The sequence below is a fragment of the Desmodus rotundus genome, chromosome 5 (assembly GCF_022682495.2).
Source record: "Desmodus rotundus isolate HL8 chromosome 5, HLdesRot8A.1, whole genome shotgun sequence".
NCBI lineage: Eukaryota > Metazoa > Chordata > Mammalia > Chiroptera > Phyllostomidae > Desmodus > Desmodus rotundus.
The window spans coordinates 148,023,425-148,044,111 of NC_071391.1; the positions used below are offsets into that span (position 1 = coordinate 148,023,425).

The 20,687-nt window shown below is 40.1% G+C and overlaps 1 protein-coding gene across 3 annotated transcripts in view; it reads right to left on the reverse strand.

Annotated features, from left to right (window-relative positions):
• Positions 1-20,687, reverse strand: part of RASGRP3 (RAS guanyl releasing protein 3) — a 73,094-nt gene that overhangs the window by 36,457 nt on the left and 15,950 nt on the right. For 2 of the 3 annotated variants that reach the window (XM_053925264.2, XM_053925267.2), the window contains exons 1-2: positions 2,359-2,401; positions 1,299-1,359 (exon numbers count right to left, since the gene is read on the reverse strand). Coding sequence is in view for 1 of the 3 variants with exons in the window: in XM_045189320.3 (XP_045045255.1) it covers positions 1,257-1,359; positions 2,359-2,428 (173 nt within the window). In the remaining 2 variants the exon portion in view is untranslated. Of the gene's footprint in view, positions 1-1,256; positions 1,360-2,358; positions 2,554-6,091; positions 6,221-20,687 lie in introns of those variants that run through there. The other variant, XM_045189320.3, reaches the window with a different exon arrangement.

Below are 20,687 nucleotides of genomic sequence, written 5' to 3' on the forward strand. Positions count from 1 at the left end.
AAAGGGAGGAAAATCTAAAGAAATGTCAATACAGGCAGTTTCAACTATTATACAATGTGTACTCTCAGATATTAGACTTCACTCTGTCTAAATACCTACTTTAATTTGTGTTTCATATTGTCAGTGGACATACCGATGATGAGAAAGTAGTTTGGGGCACATTCTTTGGACAGTGTTTGGATGCTGAGGAGGGACCAGACTGAGTCAACTCCATCCATCCTTCCCTGTGTGCTATGTGCAATAGTGGGACCCATGGGAGCCCAGGACCACTGGGAACCAGGATCTGGCTCCCTTCCACTGACCTCTGTTCTGGGTGAATGTCCCCTTACCCTCTCAGCCATACCCTTCTGCCAGGAGGTTGTGGGAGGATGGAGGGAAGAGGTAGAAAGCAGAGGAAGCTTGAAATGAGCTGGTGGAAGTCCCACTTGGCCACAGTGACACTCCCTGGGCCCACCCCCTCTCCAGCTCCCCTACCCTGTACAGCTTCTCATTCATCTGCAGGGCCCCTTGGGCTTGAAGCAGGCAGAGACTGTAGGAGCCAACATTAGCGACTATATAGTAAACATTAGATATGGGGCAATGAAACCTCCTAACAAATGTGATACTATTTTCCATTTTCAGTCATTTGGCTTTCAACCACCTTTTAGGACCGCATTATGTACAACATTGATGAACTGCTAAAAGCCCATATAGAATGGGGTTTTTAACTTTTCTCTCTTATGTCAGAAGGAAATCTAAAATTAACATCAATCCACAAATTATGATAAATCTGCTAGAATGTTCTTTGTGTCTTGCCAGTTAAGGGAAGACATAAAAACTAGGGTAGTGTTTGTACCTGAGCCAGATCATATTATTTTGGCTGGCATTTCTAAATGTCTAAATCATATCCTCCAGGTCCACCATTTTGCCATTCTAAAAGGAATGAATTAGACCCTAAATTGGTGTTAAATATTTTTATTGTACTAACAGCAGAAATGTTTAAGACAGGTTAGAGACACTCAGCCAACAGCTCCTGTTTCATTTTAATCTAGTGATTACTTTTAAGTAGAGTGAAAACATCCAGATGGATAGTCCACTATTTGGCCCATCATCCAGATGGTTTGTCTAGATATCTACATATATTTATAAAACAGTTGGATAACTGAAGGAAGAGTACTTATTCATCTTAATTTGCTGGCTTTGATTAGATTCTCTATCTGCATACATACAGAACTTGATTTATGATTGCAAAAATTACACAGTAGTTGAAAAGATATATGCAGAGAAGTTTTTCTGCCAATTCAGTGGAAGATAAATACCATCGGTGCATCAGTAGAACTATTCTTGGCAAACAACTATTATTCAGCTCTCCATTGTCATCTGTTAAAAAATAAAATAAAATGAGGGGTGAGGAAGGAACAGTTCTACTGTTCTCTTTTTCTAATATCAGTAGAGAAACATTAGTGTCAAAAATTTCTCATAGGCTCGATGATCGTTTTCCTCCTATTTCTGCTGGTATTTTCTTGCAAGTTAAGTGGGTAGGTTTCACCCTTCCTCTGGATTAAGGTTGCCAGAATTCAGCAAATAAAAATCCAGGACCCTTAGTTCAATTTGAATTAAGGTAAACAACAAACAATTTTCTAGTGCACGTATATTCCATGAGTTATTTAGGACACACTTATACTAAAAATGTGGTTTATCTGAAACTCAAATTTGACTGATCATCCTGTATTCTATCTGGCAACCCTACCCTGGTTTAACTCTTCCTATAAAACCAATTCAACAAACAACCCTTGTGTAACTCTGTGCGCGTAAGAAATAATCCAAAATGCTGAGGTGGATACATAAATAACGTGAGCAGATAGCTGTAAAGTCTATAACCTAGTAGGAGATGTAAGACCTACATGCAAATATAGAACACAGCAGATTGTGTAACCCACACTCGTCTAAGCCAAAGACCAAGAAATGATCACGGCAGCATATACCATGTGCCATAAGAAAGTTACAAAGGACTGTGGAAGGGTGGAGGGAACGTTCATGACAGGGGAGATTAGGAACGGCATTATGAACATTGGAGATGACATGTGAGATGAACCCTGAAGCGGAAGTTCAGTGAAAGGGGTATGATAAAGGCATGCAGGTAGAAAGATAGGGAATGTTCCAGAAACACTAAGTGGACAGTCTGGCTAGTGTATTAGTTGTGGGCAGTAAAGGGAAGGAAATGCAGAGAGCACTGGTACTGGGGAGACAGATTGGGGTCAGTCAAAAAGGTCTTAACACCAAGATATGAAGATTGAATTCTGTTGTACAGCAACACTTGCTTTTGAATAAAAGGGAGTGATAGTATGAAGATATACAAAGAGGAAAAAAGGATCATACCAAACATCTCAATGCAAGTGCTCAGCAGTTCATCTAATGTTGCTGCTTTCCCAAGTCCACTGGACCCCATGGTTACTTAGCCGTTGTCAAAGAACTAGAGACATTGTCAGCATCAGACAGACCATCTCCATAACCAAGCAAGTTGGTGATGTTGTGCCCAGTGGTGGTCTCCGTCCTTAGTTTTACTTCAAGACTCTTAAAAAAAAAATAAATAAGAAGAGAAAGTTATCAGACTAGAGTTCAGACCCTATTAAAGCATCACGTTCTTATCCAAGAAAGATAATGGCTTTCATGGACTGTATTGTCCTACAAGGAAAGTATGAAGGTGACAGAGACTGCATCAACCCCTATGATGGCTTGTCGAGCTATCCCTTATCATGTAAGGTGCTCTGAGACCCCAGGGATGTTCTCTACTAAACACCATCCCATTTTGGGGCTGAAAATTTTTCTTCATGTTTTTAAGTGATAAAACATCTAAGGATATTATAAACAATATTTGGGTTAATATTATTATGGGTAAATAGAGAAAGATAAATTTTAAAGGGCAAACATATTTATGACCATTTTCCTCTGTCATCATATAAATGTTCAAAAACTGATAAAAAAATTTATTTGCCTAAATTCTCCATAAGAACACTATTATATTTTTCTTTTTTTAAATAATTTCTTAAAAGATTTTATTTATATTTTTAGAGAGAAGAAAAGGGAGGGAGGGTGGGAGGGAGAGAAACATCAATGTGTGGTTGCCTCTTGTGTGCCCTCCACTGGGGACCTGGCCCTCAACCCAGGCATGTGCCCTGACTGGGAATCGAACTAGGAATGCTTTGGTTTGAAGGCCGGTACTCAATCCACTGAGCCACACCAGCCAGAGCTATATTTTTCTTTTTTTTAATTAAAAATTTCTATTACAGTTGATATACAGTATTACATTGGTTTCAGGTGTACAACATAGTGATTAGACATTTATATACCTTAGGAAGTGATCACCCTGGTAAGTCCAGTGCCCATCTAGAACCACACAGAGTTATTACAATTGTATTGACTACATTTTTTTGCTGTACTTTACATCCTCATGATTGTTTTTATAACTGGCAATTTCTACATCTTAATGCCTTTCCCTTTTTCACCCACTCACCCAACCTGCCTCCCACCTGGCAACCACCAAAAATGTCCTCTGTATCTATGAGTTTGGTTCTGTTTTGTTTGTTCATTTACTTTGTTTTTTAGATCCTACATACAAGTGAAATCATATGGTATTTGTCTTTCTGTCTGACTTATTTCACTTCACATAATGCCCTCTAGGTCCATCCATGGTATCACAAATGGCAACATTTCATTCTTTTTTTTATGGCTGAGTAATATTCCATCAACACTGTTATTATTAGTAGGAAAATATTAACAATCTATTAAACATCCACATTACGTACTAGGCATCATACCAAAAACTTTACATATATTATCCAACTTGAACTTCGTGATATTGCTGTGAGGTAGTAATTATTATTCTCAGCTTACAGATGAAGTCATGGGATTCACAGAGATTTAGCAACTTGTCCAAAACCATGCAATGATCATTAAGGCCCAGAATCAGGACTCTATTATAAAATCAAGCTTTTCCCTTTTATTATTTGCCCCAGTACAGTAATCATAAGATCTCATAATTTTCCCCCCTAACCTGATGTGAAAATATCACTCTTTCATACCATCTCGGAAAGAGGATATAAGTCAGATTATCTGTCACAGAGATAGAAGAAAAAGGTGGCAATGACAGCTGTCTCACTGTGCACTGCCATGGGGAAAATGGGATTGGAAGCAACCTCTCAGAGTTGCTTATACTGAAAGCGTCTCTGCTGGGTACACACCCTCACTGTATTTTACAGAGTGAGTTCTCGATGCCAGGTCCACACAGGGCTTAGGAAAGCCCAGAGTTCATCATGATGCAGGGTCGTACCCACTTCGGACCATTTAGTAGGTAAGTGTGGCCGTTTGGGAGTCATCTCATGAGCTTTTTGAAGTTAATGTCTACTTTACTCTTGAAATTAATTTATTCAATTGGTAATCACTGAGTACTTGATGTGTACAAGGCCCTGGGCGAGGCATTGGGGCTGATGAGATGAACAAATCATTGTCTCATTCTTGCCCTCAGTGGGCTCACAGCCAACATCAGTAAGCGAACACATGAGTGAATAGAAAAGAAACTAATGTCCATGTGTACGGTTGTATTAGCTCAATGGGACCATTGAAGAGCAACACTTAAGTGAGCCTGCTCACCAGGCATATAACCCCAGAGGAAACCTGTTTGCTGTGTATCATTTCTGCGTGAGAGCCACATTCCAGTGCTGAAGGTTCCACTCAGAGCATAAGAAGCAGGGCTAGTTCACATGTGCGATAAAAATAACAGAAACACTGGATCAATATGTTCCCACTTCTACTCAAAGGGTTTGTGAAAGCAGAATATTAAAGTTGTGTGGAACCCGCTCTTACATCTCTTAACCAAGCTACCTTACCGGTAAGGCCTGTCCCGACCACCCTATGTAAGACAGCTCCTCTTTTTCCACGCCCACCTCCAATGTGGCATGCCCTACCTCGCTTCCTGGGTTTATTTTTCTTCTCCACACATATCTGCATTTGAAGTATTATATATTTTGCTTGTTTATCTATTTTTTTAAATTTCTGTAGCACTATAAACAAAAGCTCCATGAACTCAGGGATTTTTGTGTTGTTCCTCTGGTATATTCCCCAGCTCTTAAGATTTTGCCTCTGACACAGAATATACTCAAGAGGACATTTGCTAAATCTATGAATGAATGGATGAATAGATAAAGAATTCAATATAAAAATTGTAAAAAGGTTGTTTTTGAGTATCTGTATATTTGTTTGAATGTGTACTATACATTTTAAGAGGTTATTTTTTAGTTTGTTTTACTAACTTAAATCAGCTTTTGGTAAACATCACTAGGATAGAAGTTCCTTCCAGCTTCGTGGACTTGACAGGATCTGCCTATATTTGTAAGAAGAACTCGGTGCTTCTTCCAGGGCATCCCGGGCAGCACTTCTCCGATTTCTCTAGTGTAAAGCCTGTGGGTCCCACGAACAGTCGAGATAGGACAATTGACAAGTGTGATTACCTTTGTGCACGTACGGACACTTTTTATCTTGTTAACTCTTGTTGTGGAGTAGTACAGGTATTCCTTCGAACCAAATAGCCTAGATTAACTAAACTAGTTTCTCAGGTCAAATCCAAAATTATTTAGCCAAATTATATAAGGAGAAAGTGTTGACCTTTCACAAGGGATTAGAAATAGCCTGGTACCAAAACCCTGTCACCGTGTCTGGAGTTATATTAGTGATCTGCAAAGAAGCCAGCACAGGGGAGCCAGGTGGGCTGGGCTATCCCATTACCATCTGTTTCTATAATCAGTAGCTGCGTTTGTGTCCCTGCTTAGCATCCTGTCGCCTGCACATTTACCTGAGATCCTATTTCACTTATGTGGATACTATTCCCTACAACTGCTTTTTCAAAAGTAAAGCTTCTTTATGGTAAAAGCAGTACACATTCATTATTTAAAGTAGACAGTAAGAAGGAAAAGTTTAAAAAAAAAAAGTTATCCATTATCTCACCACCCAAAGATAACTCTTGTTTACACCATGACATGTTTCTGTTAGTTTTTCTAGGCATATTTGTGTTGTAGAGTTTCTTACATAATCTATAATAGTTTAAAGAAACACCTACCTATTGGTTTCACACAGATTTCCAGGTCAGTCAAAAATTCAAGGGCATTTATCATCATTGGAGATTGCATTGGGAACACGGTCTGCAGTACTGGCTTATCCAACATAAACAGTAAGTACTTTGGGGAACCTGATAAAAGAACAGAAAAAAAAATCCCTAAAGTTAAATAATACAACCCAAAAGAATCCACCTTATGTTAAAACATTTCCAAAAACCATGAATTATAGGTGGTTTTTGAGATTTTTGTCTGAACTTTACCCATAAAGTTAATTAAATGAGGAAACAGTCAAAACGGTTACTTGGTGACTTAATTATTTAAAAAGTCAAGCATTTTTTAAAAAATTCAGTCTATTAAAAGCCTACACATGTTGCAAACCCAAAATTTATGTGCATAGTATAAAATATTATTTTAGTCCAAATAGACATATCAGCGGATTGCTGATTAAGAATTTCCAAACACTGACTTTGGGATGTTAGTAAATCTCTAAAACAGTTTCTCGTGGCGATCCCCCAACCTCTGACCCTAAATCACTCCTGACTGTCGTAACGTGAACGTCAATGTTATTTTAGTCCAAGTTGTTTAGTCTCTCAGTAGTTTAGGACGCGCTTTAGTGCTGATAGGTACTCTCTGGCTGCAATGAAAATTATTGCTCCTTCTCAGCATAGACTTTTTCTCCCAAGTCTGGAAAGGACTCGCTAAGCCAAAATTTCCCCAGGGCTTGAATAATAAAGATGTTCTCACTTCCAAAGGGCAAGAGAGTGCTGTTGGGTGTGATTCCCAAAAGCCATGATGTACTCATGCAGCAAAAAGACTTTCATTAACGTGACTGGTGAAGACTCTACCTTCAAGAAGAAATTCTTTAAGGTTACCTAGGACAGTAAGAACCGTGCTCCCAATTTCAGAAATAGTGAAAAGGTGCCAGTTCCATGCAACTATCTATTAACACGTATAAATTAGCACCGCAGGCTCTTGATTCAGAATGTTTAGGGCTCTGAGAAATTGGATTTCAACATTAAGATAACCCAATGAGGGAAGTCTTACTTACCTCTGAGTTAAATGTTATTAATGCTGCTAACTGTACTAGATTGTTTAAGGCGTCAGCATATAAAATGTACCCACTATGTCACCTGCAAGACAGTGTGCTCAGAGAAGGTGTCTCTCTTTGCCTGCCCCACCTCTTCCTTTCCAATATTTAAAGGCTACGAGGACTTACGTTGCAGTGGAGGATTAATGTGTCGAAGTGGCAGGAAGGAAGATGTTAGTTTAGAGAAGGGAAAAGGAAATAGAAGAAAAAATACTGTGACACTAGAGCATCCAGCAGTGGGGCAGGTGGCCTCAGCAGTGATGGAATGCCATTCCTGAACGTCCTCCAGCCAAAGTAAGGTAATGACCGTCAGAGATGCTGTGGACTAAATTCCCAGACAGTGTCTAGGAAGCATGCCAAAATGACAGCAAAGGTTCCTCCTGGCTCTGGGATTGCAGAGTTTATAAGGTGGAATGTTATATCTAGTAAGTATTCAACAAATGGTTTTGAAACGATGTTGGCCACATTAGAACTTCCCAAGGTTGTCTTGCTTATAGCCTTGTCTCTGTTCTAAGAAAACAAACAAACAAGCAAAAACTCTTCAAAACTCTTTCCCCCAATGGCAGATATTGCCTTTATACATAAATTACCATGTATGTATCTTGACATTTATATGGCCTTCATATGGAGACAAGGGGATTTCTCTAAATGCCTATACTCTTAAGGAATAATAACTAAGGGGTCATAGCGTTTGTTTTTCTGGCAACATTCAAGCTTAATCCCTCTTTCTAATCACAGACATGAGATTTTCAAAGTTTTGTAATTATATTCTCTGAGACGCCACAGGAGAATCAAGATTATTGAGTTTAGTAAGAGAAACGATAACAAAACTCTGAAAGGTAATTAACTTGACAACTTACTGTGGATCCATTAGATGCCAGTTACTAAGCAAGGCACTAGCGTGGCTAGCAGAGGAGGTTGGGGGTGAGCAGAGAGAAGGCTAAATTGGTGAGCAAGACAGAATTCTTGCCCTTATATATTAGCAAAGAATGAAAACAAGTAATGACAATAATGTGTCCTATGAAGAGTCAGAGCACTAATTTAGTCTAGAAGCCAAAGAAGTTTAAGCTAGACAAAAGAGTGGGCGGGTGGACGACAATTAAGAAAAGTTGACAAACATTTAGAATGATTGAAGGATTGAATGTGGCAAGAGATGAGACTGAAAAGTCAGCGCAGTAGCTGATGAACAGTATTGTAAGCTACGGTAAGGAGTCTGGACTTTATCCGAAGTGCAATGGGAAACCATTCTTTTAAAGGTGAGGGGAGTGGCATGATCATATTTGGATTTTTTTTTGAGATTCCTCCAGCTGCAGTATGGAAAAGAGATTAGTAAAGACCTATACTAATGATGGGGAGACCAGTTAGTAGTCAATTACAGCCATTCAGGCAAGAGGGGGTGGTTATCCAAGCCAGAGTGTTGGACTGGAGATAGGGAAGAATGGTTGGTTATTGAATATATTTTGAAGTTAGAGACAACAAGGTTTTCTGATTTGTTTGCTATGGAGGTTGATCAGAAGGGAGGAATCAAGGATAACTAACAGATTTCCAACTAGACATCTGGTTGGGTTACAGAGCCATTCCTCTGAGACTGCAAAATTGAGGGGAAGGGCAAGGAGTAGGAAGTTCGTGGAAGGCAAGGGATGAGTTCTCTCCTAGGCGTGCTGAGTTAGAGATGTCTGAGACATACCAGGGGAAACGTTGGGTTTGCTTCTGGATACCGGTTACAGACTTCTGAGTTGACATCTGAGTGCGTGTGAGTGCTAAGAATCGGTGGAAGGGGACATTTAAAGGACAGGAGAAAGAGAATTTCATCCTGTAACAAGGTGTCTGGGCGGATGGGAGTAATGGAACTGTGCACAGGTGATGGGAGTTACTTCACTCAGAGTAGAGGGTCACCCCCTTAGATGTAACAACAGGAAAGAGAAAAAAGGGGTATAGCTATTCCATTTGTCCTTTGGATAGCAGGAAGTCAAGGAAGTTCCTGTCTAAGTGACTTTTATTTACTCTCTGAAGAAGGAGACAAGGTCCTCTGCTGGAAGGTCTGATGGGGACAGGCGTGAGGCTTATCAAGAGGAGAAAATATGCAAAGGATGTTGTGAAGAATAGAAAAGGGAAACTAGAAGTATTGGGATTACTCCCATCCAGAGTAGAAGGCTAATGTTTCTCTTTTCTGGAGTTTGTTTTGAGGAGTTCCTTGTTCCTTGGGTGACATCACTCCCATGTGTCAAGTTTCTGAAATTATTTAAGGCAACTTTTCTGAAATAACGTCTTTGGCAAGTTTCTTCTCTATGGAGCAGGCAATCCTGAGTTTCTGCTGTTTTGGTCTAGTTCCCATAAGTACAACTCTTGGTTTCCATAAGGATGAAGTTCAGAGCTAAGGCATGGCTCACATTTGCTAGGTTGTTTCCTCAGAAAGGCCCAGGTCCCTGCTCCCGCTTCACCCGGCTTTGTTTGAAATGGTGAAGAGGAAGACAGGCACTACTGAAAGTGAAAAAATGAAGAAATCATCCTTTCATGCGATCCAGGATATTTCATTCTGGCAACTAGGACCTCCGCCCCCTTCCCAGGCTCTCCACCTTCCCAGACAGGTCTTCCATAACTCTGCCCCACCACTCACACTCTCCAACGACCTCACCTGTGGTCTTGAAAAAGGTCGCCAATCACAAGGTACATTATGTGTTTTTTTCTCAGTCATTCTCCACATTTGGTATTCTTACATTGTTTCTGCATTGGTCTTATTTCAATTTTAATTTCCCTTCTCATTTCTTCCAAGGTCACCTCTCAGGACTTTGGATTTCTCTTTCTGCTTGATTTCCTTTTAGTTACCTTCCTCAGCACACTCTGTCACAGTCTCGTTGTCATCACTGTCAGAGTTGTTTCTATCACAAGCAAGCTGGAGTAGCAGAGACTTGGGAAATGAGCCCGGTGGTTACAGCAAAGTGAAAATGCTGTAAACAGGCCATAATGATGACCCAGAGAATGAGCTATCATTTATGGATAGTGGAGCGATATCCCCAAAGTTTAGTTAACAATTACAGTATGGGCTAGTCATAGATAATAGCATATTTCTCAACTCTAAAAGTAAATTTTTTTTTCATTCTTGCCTGGGGTTAGTTTCTTAAGTGAGGTTTTCCTGGGTTTCATTTATTTATTTTTTTCCTGCAAAGAGCTTTTAGCAAATAAATGGGATATTAACAATCAATGTTGTCCTGAACTGTAGAAAACAAAGAAATAATAGTCTCTAAAAATACTATTTGCTGGTGGCATGTAATATAATAGACATAATGTTGGAAAAATTACCTCTATTATATTTAAATCTTGTAACACCCAGAAAGCTCAGTATTGTTCTGTGCATTTCATGAATGAACAAATTAAGGCCCACGGAAGTTAAATTACTTGTTCATATCATGTTACTTATTTGCAAAGCCAGGTCTATCTGACCCCCAAAATGTAAATTTATTCCACTCTCCCCACAAATTTTAGCTGTTATTAAGCCTTGCCTATTAGACTGATTTCTAGGCATTGTCTGGAACCAATGTTTACTATTCCCTGTGTTTGACATTTAAGCATTCTATCACTGGTCCTATTGTCTAAAAATGAATAACCACCATTATTACAGCAAGCTTGGTAATTCAGGGACTCGCTGGTACCAAACACCAAACAGAAGTCAGTAACCAGCCCAGAGCTCATCCCATAAGACCTCCTTGCTTTTTTTTTTTTTTTTTTTGGCTAACAATTAAATAACAGAGTTAGGCTACATTTTAAAATTTTTTTTCTCGGTTACTGGGATTTAACATTAGCAACCAAACTAACATATTTCCAGCTATCTGACATGAGAAAGGAAGGAACAAGAAAGGAAAATCTTTTTTTTTAAGATTTTATTTATTTATTTTTAGAGAAAGGGGAAAGGAGGGTGAAAGAGAGGGAGAGAAACATTGATCAGTTGCCTCCTACACACCCCAACCAGTGACCTGGCCTGCAACCCAGGTACATGCCCCACCTGGGAATCTAACCGGCGTCCTCTCAGTTTATAGGATGCTGCCCAACCCACCGAGCCACCCAGTCAGGGTGGAAGGAAAGTCTTAAAGAGCTCTAGTAATAAACACCATGGAATTGCAAAGTCCTACCAAGGAAGTATTTTCCTAGCATCCGGCTGGACCCTGACGTGGAAGAGAACCGAGGTATGTACGATGAGACATTTGTAATCAGGTGGCTTTCAGATGGACACATTCAACCACATGGAAAAGTTACGGCCTACTATGGCAATGTCAGTGTTCAAATTGTAAATAATACCCCAAAACTAAGACGTGTTCAGCTCAGAAGTTGATGTGATGATGATAATGATGAAAGAGAAAAAGAAGGAAGAGGAGGAGGAAGAGTCATCCTTATGAGCGCTCCTGTGCCAGTTACTGAGCACTTTACCCAATGAACTCTGAGAGTCCAGGCTCCACCCCAGAAATCCAGCAACAAAGAAAAGGCGGCTACACCATGTTACTTGTTACCCAGAAAATGCAAGGAGACCTCGTGAGATGATCTCTGAGCTGGTTACCGACTCCCGTTCAGCACTCTGTACGAGAGTGAACACGGTCATGACCCAGTGCCCACCACGAGCAAGAAGACATTTTCAATAACTGTCATAAGTAAATAAAACCCTTCGGCACCCTCCCAGTGGGACCAGATGACAGCCTCAGAGGACAGAATCTACACAAGAGGCTCCAGGGGAATGTGGGCTCTACAGAAAAAACCTCCAAGAATGCGAACAGAAGGCACAGCACAGAGTACAAAATCTCTCTCTAGCCTGCCATACTGCACACTGGGGGTGGAAGCTGCCTGTCACTGAAAATGCCGGGGAAGGATTTAAAAACTTGAGTTCTAAGTTGTTACACAGGAGTTCAGCAAGAAGCACTAACCACGGAAGATTGCCTTCTAAGTATCCCCCTGCTCTCAGAGAAAGACCTTTATTTGGTGAAAGGCCAGTGAATACTGAATATCTAGGAAATGCTCAGCACTGTGGAGATGTAAGGAGCCAGCTCTCAAAAGCCCACATTACCATATGGGAGACAGATTTTAAACCGGTTGTTACAAAACAGTGAGTCTGTGAGATCCAGCGTCATGGACACACACATACCCAGGCTGTTATGAGAGCACAGGAATGGGACCAAATCCAACCAAAGAGATTTATGAAGGCTTCATAAAAGAGAAGACAGCTGAGAGTATTACGTTTTATGGATCACATAACTGATACCAGCTAAATTCAGTGGGATCAGCCAGTGAAGTGGCTGGAAATATGTAAGCATGACTCCGGAATTGAGCATAAAATAGATATGATCAATCTGCTGTGAAAAAACTTATCATCACATGAAAAAGGAATAAAAATACAAAAAGATAGTATTTAGAACAAGAACTGACAACAGTAAAATGATTGGGGTCAGGTGAGACCATATAAGTTCTGACCTGTCTTTGGATTAGAAAAAAGAAAAGCATAAGTAAACGAATGCACTATGAAAGGCTTAGGGGCTATACAATACTGCTTTCTTATTAACATTATCGTGTATTTTATGATCCAATTCCACTATTGATCATGATAAGCTCAAAAAGCTAAATTTCTTACAGTATTTGCATGCTAATTTTTTTACACGTAGCTACAGACCCACTTGAAGATATAATACTAAATTCCTTTTTATGATACCATCAAAGTGAAAATATTTTGCTCTTGTTTAGAGACCAGCGTGCTTACAGCACTCTTTTGTGGTATGGTAAAGTGTAAGTTTGAAATCCCTTCTGAAGCCGGGATTTGGAGCTGGACTTTTTATGGGAACCCATCAGAAGCACAGGAGCAAAAAAGTGTTTTAAAAATTATTTCTGTACTCCCAATGACATTTACACAACTGGAAGCCTGTGATTTGAAGGCTCCACTCAACGACTTTGTCATTCTCTTTTATTTCAGATGTTTCTCCTACAGCAAGTGTTTGTTTCTTTCTTTCTCAAAAAGAAAAACAAATCTCAAGAGGTGGTGGTATCTCTCTTCCTTCCATCTAAGACATTCATTTCACCTGACTCCTGAAAAGGAACCAGAGTACATACCAACGAAAGAGAAAACATAAGTGACTAGAAAATTTCAGCAGTATCTTAGGTCCCATTGAACTTCTCTAAGGTTTACTTTCCTCATTTTGAACATGAGAGAAATAATATGACTCTGCCTTCCTCATCAAAATAAAAAAAAAATCATTTGTAAAAGGTTGTAAGAGCATAAAACACAATGAAAAAAGGAAGTCCTAAAATTATGAAATGATCCAGACTATATTTGTAAAGTGGCTTTTCAAAATTTAGAATTTAGAATAATACAGAGTGGGGCAAAGGTAGGTTTACAGTTGTTTGTGTGGAAAATAATACAATAATTAATAGGTAATAACACAAGAATAAACTCCATGTTTTGCATACTTGCAACTGTAAATCGGCTTTTGCCCCACCCACCCTGTTTATTTTCCAATTAGAACAATATAAATGGACTAATAGCAGACACGCATATGGAGGACAAGGAGATCTGTGGGGCTCTGTCAAAAATGCTGGAAAGAACTTTAGGAATTCTCCAGAAATTTGACAGATGTTGACAGTATGGGTTCCTTATAAGACCTGTTAGCCTTCAGAAATTGTGTAACTCCTAGAAACATGAATCCAAGGGGCATTTTTTACTCATTAGTGGGTCTAGGGAGACAAAGGAGAAGAAAGGAAGAGAGAGGGAGAGGAAGATAGCTTCTCATAAAGTCACTCTTATGGAATTAGAGGAGGCACAGGACTGGGGATATGGCTTTTGTTGGCAGAGTTATAAAAGAAAGGAGGAATTAACTAATTGGAACTCATTTGTGAGCAATTTTAAGTAAACATGAGGTATCTTTCCTAGCCAAACACGAAAACAAGCAAAACCAGCAGCTCTCTCCTGGCCATCATCTCTCCTAGCTCGCCGTCCTTCACAGCCAATTAGAGTTAAAGTTGCTGGCTCCTTCATTCCCTCTTCAGACCACCCAAATCAGACTCTGTCCAATTCTCCCCTTACTCCCCACCCACACTTGACCAAAACGACTCTGTCGGAACTCCTGCTAATGCTCAGCAGCCACGTGTTGCTCTTGACCACACTCTTGCTAAAATTTTCTCCTTGGATGCTTTTCCTGGCAACGTCTCCTCCCTGGCTTTTCGCCTATGCCTCTGGTTACACCTTCCCAGTCTCACATGCAGACTCCTCTCCCACTGCTAGGGGCTCGCAGGCCTCTGTGCCCGGCCTCTTCTCGCCTCAAACTCTCTACGAGAAATGCATGCACAAGCGCTTCAACTGCCATTTCTATGCCAGCGACTCCCAAGCAAACTTAGGCCGGCTGTGTGGGGTACTGAAGAGGGGAATGGTGTCTGGAGAGAGGCAGCGCGGTTAGTGTGTCCTGGCTCTGCTACCTCTGCTGTGTGACTTTGGGCAACTTCGCTTAACTTTGGGGTAAATTTTCACATTGCACCATCATTTGTTGCTAATGGAAATGTAAAAATGATACAGCCACTTTGGAAAAACGGTTTAGCAGTTCCTCAAAAATGTAAACGTAGAGTCACCATATGATCCCGCAAATTCATTCGTAGGTACATACGCAAGAAAATTGAAAACTTATGTTCACACAAAAACTTGTCCATAAGTGTTCATTGCAGTATTATTTATAGTAGCCAAAAAGTGGAGACAACCCGAATGTCCACGAACTGATGAGTGGATAAACAAGATGAAGTGTATCTATACAATGGAATAGTACTCAACCACAAAATGAATCAAGTACTGACACATACCACAACGCGGATAAACTTGGAAACGATTATGCTGAATGAAAGAAGCCAGACACAAAAGGCCATATCATATATTCTATGATTCTATTTATAGGAAATGTTCAGAATAGGCAAACCCATAGAGACAGAAAGTAAATGAGTGGTTGCTAGGGGCTGAGGGGAAGGGGATAAAGGAAGTGATGCAGAGTTAAGGGTTTCTTTTTGGGGTGATAAAACATTCTGAAATTTAATAGTGGTAGCTGTATCACCTTGTGAATACACTAAAAATCACTGAACTGTATACTTTAAAAGGGTATAGTATATGAATTATATCTCAATTTAACTTTTTTATTTAATTAAAAAATGTGTCCTCTTTACTTTCCTGAACTGCTGCATGTCCCATACTTCCTTCCTTGATTCCTCAACCTGCCTCCCAATATTCTCTGCCAGAAACTTGGGACTCACCGTAGATTTCCCAGCACCTTCTTTCACCATCTCTCCATATCCGAGTCTGATCATCTGCCTCCCAATTACTTCTCACATGCCTCTGTTTCCTTCTGCCACTTCCGGGTTCAGAACAGCTGTCATTACCTGTCCCCTGGCCCACTGCAATGCTTACTTATAAGGCTTCTAGATTAACTGTCACCTCCTGTTAATCTCTACTCTCTATTGGTGCCAAATCAACCTTTTCAAATTATCAGATTGATTACATGACTCCCCTTCTCAAAATTCTTCCACAGTTCCCTTGTTTAAATCTAAAGTCCTCGGATGGCACACAAAGCCTTTCGCGAACAGCCCGCACTGCCTGTGCACCTATACCCTAACTCTCCTTTATCCGCCTTTGCTTTATTCTACCACTTGTTATGTTGTTGTAAAATGAACTTCTTTTTTACAGTGCCCATAGAATATGGAGTGAATACTATTATCCCCTTCAAAATTCATATGTTAAAATCCTAATCTTGACTCTGACTGGTGCAACTCAGTAGGATGGGCTTTGTCCTGCAAACTAAAAGGTCACCAGTTCGATTCCCAGTCTGGGCACATGCCTGGGTTGCCGGCCAGGGCCCCGTTGGGGTTGTTCAAGAGGCAACCAATTGATGTTTCTCTGGCACATCGATGTTTCTCTACCTCTCTTTTCCTTCCTTTCTCCTCTCTAAAAATAAATTAATTAATTAAATATTTTTTTAAAATCTTAATCCCTGATGTTATGGTATTTGGAGGAGCATTTGGGAGATAATTAAGTCATGAAGGTGGTTTGTTGTTTAAGATACCTGGTCTACGGTATTTTTGTTCTAACAGTCTGAACTAAGACATCTTGCTTTGAACGTATTGTTCCTTTGCACAAATTTCTCTCCCCTCATCCCGCAGGATGTCGTCTTGGCAATAACATTCTCACTTCCCAAGCACCTTCCTGAATTCTCCGCCTCCCCCCCAATCCTTCCCGCAGACTTCGGCACTCAATACAACTGGCGTCCTTTAGGCTCTGTATGATTTGTATTGCAAAGCGGTTCTGCCTCCACAGTAGTTTCTTGAGAACCGGCCCCCAATACGGAAATGTGTCTGATTTATACAGTTATCTTTCCCTGCCATCTCATTCTTCCAACATGGTCTTCTAACATCCAATCTGTCTCTTCTCCAATTTTCTTCTCTAAACTTTTCTTGTCCTAATTTCTTCCTGTTGATGATTGAATGAATTTACATCATTTATATTAACATGCCCACTTCAAGATGTGCTTCCAGATTTTTAGTATTACAGACTCATGTTAAAGAAAATAAAGACACACTGAATAATTTTTCCCATCATTTTATCTTCTATTTCATAAACACTTTTTCTGTGCCAAATACTGTGCTTAACACCATGGCAAAGGGACAAGTATACACCAGGCACGACAAGTATACACCAGGCACGACTGTAATCTCTGAAGGGCCAGGATCTACAGAGGGGACACGCGTGAGCAGAAATCAGGGTAAAGGGCACTATGAAAGAGTCATGAGAGAGGTAAGAACAACTTCTGACTCACAGAATCGAGCTGTGTGTTGAAGCCTGGGCGAGGATGCGCTGAGCAGAGAAAAGAAGAACACGGCGCGCAGAGAAAATGACGCAGAGGCGGGCAGGCAGGTGTGGAGGAGCAGGGCTGCTGACAGAAGGGTGAAGTCTTAAAACTGGAGTCAAACTATGTATGTGTCATTCTCTTATGTAACACACACTGAGAGAGAAACTCCCGTGTTCTGAGCATCGCAACCAAAAGCTCCTGTGAAGGTCCATGTGACCTCGTGCAGTGCGGCCCTTTCTGTGGGTTGGTGCAGACTTCACACATTTCACTCACTTCAGTTCTTCCCTGAGTGCAGCTTGATGTTAAGTGCCTGGGCTCCAGAGCCAGATCATTGGGATCCTGTTCAGCTCCTGCACTTTTCAGCCGTGTGGCAAGTTATATAATCTGTGTCTTTGTATCTTCATCTGCATAGTAGGATAATAATAGAATCTATGTTGTAGGTTTGTTATGAGAATTAAATGAGTTAACACAGGTAAATTGCATATTAACTGGCACATAGCATATTCTCAAAAAGTGTTAGCTACCATTATTATTTTCCTGGTAAGTGACCCAGAAGTGCCCTCTACCTAAGGGCTGAAATAATTCCTATTTATGTCATCTCTCTCAAACTCATAAGCCACGTATATTTTATCTACATATACCCATAACATAAAAGAAAAAAAGGGAGGGAAGGAGGGAGGAAGGGGGAAAGAGAGAGAAAGAATGAGAGAGAGGACAAAAGGGGAAAAGGCAAGCAGCATCAGGTGAAAATTTGAGCTAAAAATGAGAACTAGCTTAAATCCCATTTCTACTAATGGTGTCTGGGTCCCATGTTTTCTTAAATAAAGATTCAGCTGCATCCTCTGTAGTGTTCATTATTTGGGGGGGATAAAACTAGGAGTCTCTATACATACAACTCAATTATATTCAATTATAATCATAATGGTCAGGTGCAATCTATTTTTTATCATAAGACAAGCACTTAAAGTGATACAGAGACCCATACATGACCCCAAAGAGAAGGCAGGAGATCTCAGCAGATACATGTGGAAATGTCAGTGGCATCTCACATGTACCAGTGAGTCATAAATGGTGTCTAAGTCTTGATGATGGCATTTATCTTTCTGCAGAATGGAAAAAAATGCATGTCAGGTGATTAATATCCTTATAAAAAATTCTTGAGAGTGGATATTGCACAAAAACATTTCCAAGAAAATTTCTGCTGATGGATCCACTAGTCACAGTAAGGATGTTGAGAAGTTGAAATAGTGAAACCAAGCTGGGCACTAAAATTAGAACAAGAACCTCATAGGCTTCTGTGGTAATTTGTGGGGATTTCAGAAATCTGCATGTTCACACAGTTTTAAACACTTGCCAATCTTTATCTCACCGCAATCTCTCATCTTCAGTGGCTTCTTTTCAACATGCTTCTAATTTCTGGCCGAGGAAACAAAGTGTGTATTTATTTATTTAATTACCCGAGCGCTCTTTAACTATCCATCACACAAAACCTCAGTGTATTCAGCACACATTTAGCTACGAAGATACTTCCTCACTACCAAATGCAGTACCCGTTATTTATTGTGTTTTTAAAACAGGAAAATATAAATGAGAATGTTTAAACCTCTCACTAGGTTATGACTACATGGTGTCATAGTAACACTTGGTTTGAGAGACAAAGGCAAAAAGCCACCAGAAAAACACCGCAGACTTGGGAAAAGCACCGAACCATCTAAAGGCAGTACTAGACTTGAAAAGTCAAGCAAGGCTGAAGACCCAAAGTGTCGTACCTTCATGCCTCTAAAGCAGCGAGAAGGGAGCCCAGGTTTCGCCAGAGTGTTTTTGTTTTTTAGCTATTGTAGTTTATTTTCCAACATTTAATTTTGCTTTTAAATTTGGGAGTCTTTACTGCTGCCATGTGCTACCTACAAAGTGCCAAACATCTACTTTATAAAAACTAAAAATACCATATGTTGTCTAGATGCATCCAAAGCGCCGTATCTTTGTTGTAATGTGGAACGGTCTGAATCATTCCAGTGAGTGTTCTGTTGAGGCTCATGTTCACAGCAAGATGGCTGCACAGACGCCATATGCTTGACATCAGCAATATCTCACAGAGACATGCCCGTGGGTCCTAACACAAAATCACGCTTTCCATAACAACCCAAGAACTCTGGCTCTGACGCTACAGCAACTCAATATGAAAGTACAGTCAGTGGTAGTTTAAACATTATAAATATTGTTTTTCAATGCCCTTTACTTTTTACATTTTTCTCTTCATGTGAGAAAGCCTATTTAAAGACATAAATAATAAACCAGGAGTCTTGGTTTTTTTGTCTCCAGATTGAAGATGGTGCAAGTTAACAAGTTCTTCCTCACTCACCATCCACAGGTTATGAAATGGTAACGTCTTGGACAGAGAACTAGCCTGTGGATATAATTTTTTTGTCAGGCTCACATAGAATTGGCTCTCACAAAGTTTCAAAAATTTTCTAGTTGCAAAAATGTACAAATCTAGTCTTTTACATTAAAAATCGAGTTTCCTAGATTCTTGTGGAAAAGTCCTATCTGCTAATTCTAGGGCTGCCTCCCAATGATGCCGCTGAAGTTTAGTAGCAACTACCTCCCCGTTCCCCAAAGTCCCCACTACCCTCTGTTGTCTCCCCAAACTGAGGCCAAGTGTCACTGCCATTTTTTATCTCACGATGTGCCTTTTCTTTTTTTAGTAGATTTAAGAGGAAAGTGAAATATGACTCTTCCCAGATAGAGAACTTTCCTTATCTCTAATCCACTTCAGCCCTCGTGGTCCTCTTCTTGGCCCTGCAGACATTTGTACCTATGAGCCCCAACCTCAGACTTATTGGGTGCTTGCTGACGTCATAGAAGCCAAGCAAAAGCTAAGGAGGACCCTCCAATGTGCCAGTCTTCAGAATGTTATGATTTGTGCATTGGACAAGGAAGAATCATAAGGCAGCTACTATGCCTTCTGGCATATTTCATTCAAAAAGTAGGTTCGAATTACTAGACAAACGTCACCTCTTGCCCAAGCAAGAAAGTAAGTTTGGGGATTTCTGTAGCATTTGTCAAGCTTGATTATGCTAAGTACATTGTTACTTATTTCCATTTATGATATGATGAAACTGTCTAGCTTACCTCCAAGTTTTGCAATTTCCTCTGATTTTCGTGTTTTTCTTTTACAGAAAAGTTCTTGTAATCAATAAAATAGCTGTTCACTACTGATTCCCAAAGGGCATGGGATGTGGTGCCAATACACTCATAACACTTTAATTTGTACATTCTGGAAAGATGAAGGGAAAATAGAGTGTACATGGGCGAGCTATTAAAAATATGTACCTACTCATGCTTAGAGGCAAATACATTTTCAGTTTCCGTGCACTACAGTATCTAGTTTCACTCTACTCTCTCCCACTTCCTCTCTATGTGGCCTTGGATTTGTTGACAACTAGTAACGGCTTACTCCTCATCAGATGGAGTAAATCACAGGCAGCAATCACTCTGGACTTTTTTTTTTAATACTCACCAGAAGATACGCTGTGTGCTTTTATTGATTTTAAAGAGCAGGGAAGTAAGAGAGAAAGAGAGAAAGTAACATCAATGTGAGAGAGAAATATCGATCGGCTATCTCCCATACACACCCCAACTGGCAATGGAACCCACAACCTA